This window comes from Helianthus annuus, chromosome 12 (assembly GCF_002127325.2).
Source record: "Helianthus annuus cultivar XRQ/B chromosome 12, HanXRQr2.0-SUNRISE, whole genome shotgun sequence".
Lineage (NCBI taxonomy): Eukaryota > Viridiplantae > Streptophyta > Magnoliopsida > Asterales > Asteraceae > Helianthus > Helianthus annuus.
The window spans coordinates 44,669,907-44,672,336 of NC_035444.2; the positions used below are offsets into that span (position 1 = coordinate 44,669,907).

The window sequence follows — 2,430 nt, forward strand, 5'->3', positions numbered from 1 at the left end:
TGATTAAGTAAATATATCTAGAGTTGAAAGTTAAAAGTTAATTTTAATTATAATAAGTTAAATTAATAATAAGTAAAATAAAACATATAAAAGAACAAATATTTGTTAAAAAATGAAAAAAAAAAACTAACTTTATTAAACTTCAAGGGTCGTATGATAATTCTATTAAAGTTCGGGGGTCAAAACGTAATTTATTTATTGAAAAAAGAATTGTTATTAAACTTTCGTGTGACAAATATATTAAGGTACAAATGTATATGTAAATCGTTTATAAAAAATCCATTAGGGTTCAGGGGTCGGGGGTCATATGATAAATCTATTAAATTTTAGGGTTAGAAACGTAAATTAATTATAAAAAAATATATTATAATATTATAATTTTTAATTATTAAGAGTAAAGTTCCCGTATAAATAACTTTAACGTACTAAACGTACGGATTGCATGAAAAAGGCAAAAAAACGCGGTGGCATTTTCGTAACTATTTGCTCGTAGGGTAATTATCAAAATTACTCTACAAATGATCCTCTAGAGTAATTTTAATCTTGTAGAGTAATTTTGTAAAATGTTTTTGTAGAGTAATTTTAATCTTGTAGAGTAATTTTGTAAAATGTTATTATAGAGTAGTTTTGATAAAAAAACTATACCTCAGCAAAAAAAAAAAAAAAAAAAAAAAAAAAAAAAAAAAACCCAAAAACCTAACCCCCCAAAAATCTTAAAAAAAACCTAACCCCCCCCCCCAAACCAACACACACACACCCAAACTAAATGCTAAAAACTAAACCATAAATCCAAACCCCATAACTAAATGCTAAAAAAAATTTACAAAATTACTTTACAAGATCAAAATTACTCTACAGGAACATGTTACAAAAATTCACGCAATCACTTATCTATAATCTATAATACTATATAATACATTTCCCTAGGACTAAGATGTAATTTCACCCCTAATTTTTAAGACGTCAATTGGAGCGTCATAGCGACTTTCCCCGAGTTTCATCTCACGCTTCCAAATATGCCCCCATTCAATTTAGGTTTTAATGATTTCTTCATCATTAAATCAAAGGTTTATCGGTTATGCCAATGAAATTGTCAGTGGTTGATGATCAATTGAAACCTATAACAATTGATTGAAACCGTTGATTGAATGCTTGCAACAAATTGAAGAGGGAAATTGATAGGGAACAACCTTTCTTTCTCTCAGTTGTATAATTGAAAGTTAAAAGCTTTGATTTCATGATGAAGAAATCATTAAAACCTAAATTGAATGGTTAAAGAGGGTGATGAAGAAGGTGGAAGGATTGCAGAGTTGGTGTCGTCGACTGGGGCTTTGACTCGTCGTCGTCGGTTTACATGATGCTTAATTTCATGATCATTCAGCTTTCTTCAGCTTTCTTCAGCTCGGCTCGTTTGGTATGTAACAACGCGACTCAACCAAGTGACCCTATCACCACCTGCTTAAGTAAAATATTCACAGCCAAAGTAAAACTTCACTGAACTTGTTTAGATTAATCCCAAATTCACAAATTTATAAAACAATTGCTTATTACATGTGAAAACGGATACTTGAAATCACGAATTATTTAAAGAGAATACATTTTTTTATTTATTTAAACAATTATGGTTGATAATTTATAGGATCGTTTTTGGTTGTTTGCGTGTTATGCAGGTTGAGAGTGAGTATCTTCCTCTATACAAAAACCATGGCATCAGACTTACAACATGGAGTCCTCTTGCATTTGGAGTTCTGACTGGAAAATACAATTTCGGGGTTCCACCGGACAGTATATTTGTGGTGGAAAATTATAAGGTAATCTTGAAGTTTACTATCTAACATTCAAGCTCTTTGATTACTTATTCTTAAAGTTATATTCATTATGTTATAATTATGCTGACTTTGAAATCGTATTGTGATGTTAAACTGTTGCAGAATCTGTCGAGTCAATCATTGATGGATGACGTGCTGAAGAAAGTGAGGAAGCTACAACCGATTGCTGATGAACTAGATGTGCCAATGTCTCAACTTGCGATCGCTTGGTGTGCTGCAAACTGTCACACTCTTCCAGGATAAATTACGAATTTTATACAAAATTTCTTGCATTTATAAAGTTTATACAAGATTACATTAACAAACCATCAAGTTATCAAAAGTGTTAGTGCTTAAAGACAGTAACTAAACATTTACGGTGTTCGGTTTACGTAAAACCATTAAACAAAAAACGGAAGCTTCACTTCAATCGTGTTCGGTTTATGTTCGAGCTTGATCTTCATCCAAAGTGAGATTTAATATCACCTACAAATCAAAATTCTATTACATGTTAGTTAAACGGCAATTTAAAAGCAACCGGTAACTCGTATGGGTTATGGCAACTGATAGCCCAGATGACCAGATAACTCGTATGGGTTATGGCAACTGATAGCCCATACGA

General features: G+C 31.4%; 1 protein-coding gene across 1 annotated transcript; it reads left to right on the top strand.

Annotated features, from left to right (window-relative positions):
- The first annotated feature begins 1,268 nt into the window (after window positions 1–1,268).
- Window positions 1,269–2,072, top strand: LOC110892800 (probable voltage-gated potassium channel subunit beta). Its single transcript, XM_022139947.1, has 3 exons — window positions 1,269–1,348; window positions 1,640–1,811; window positions 1,932–2,072. Exons 1-3 carry the CDS (start codon window positions 1,269–1,271, stop codon window positions 2,070–2,072), a joined length of 393 nt encoding a protein of 130 aa, XP_021995639.1.
- Window positions 2,073–2,430: the final 358 nt, after the last annotated feature.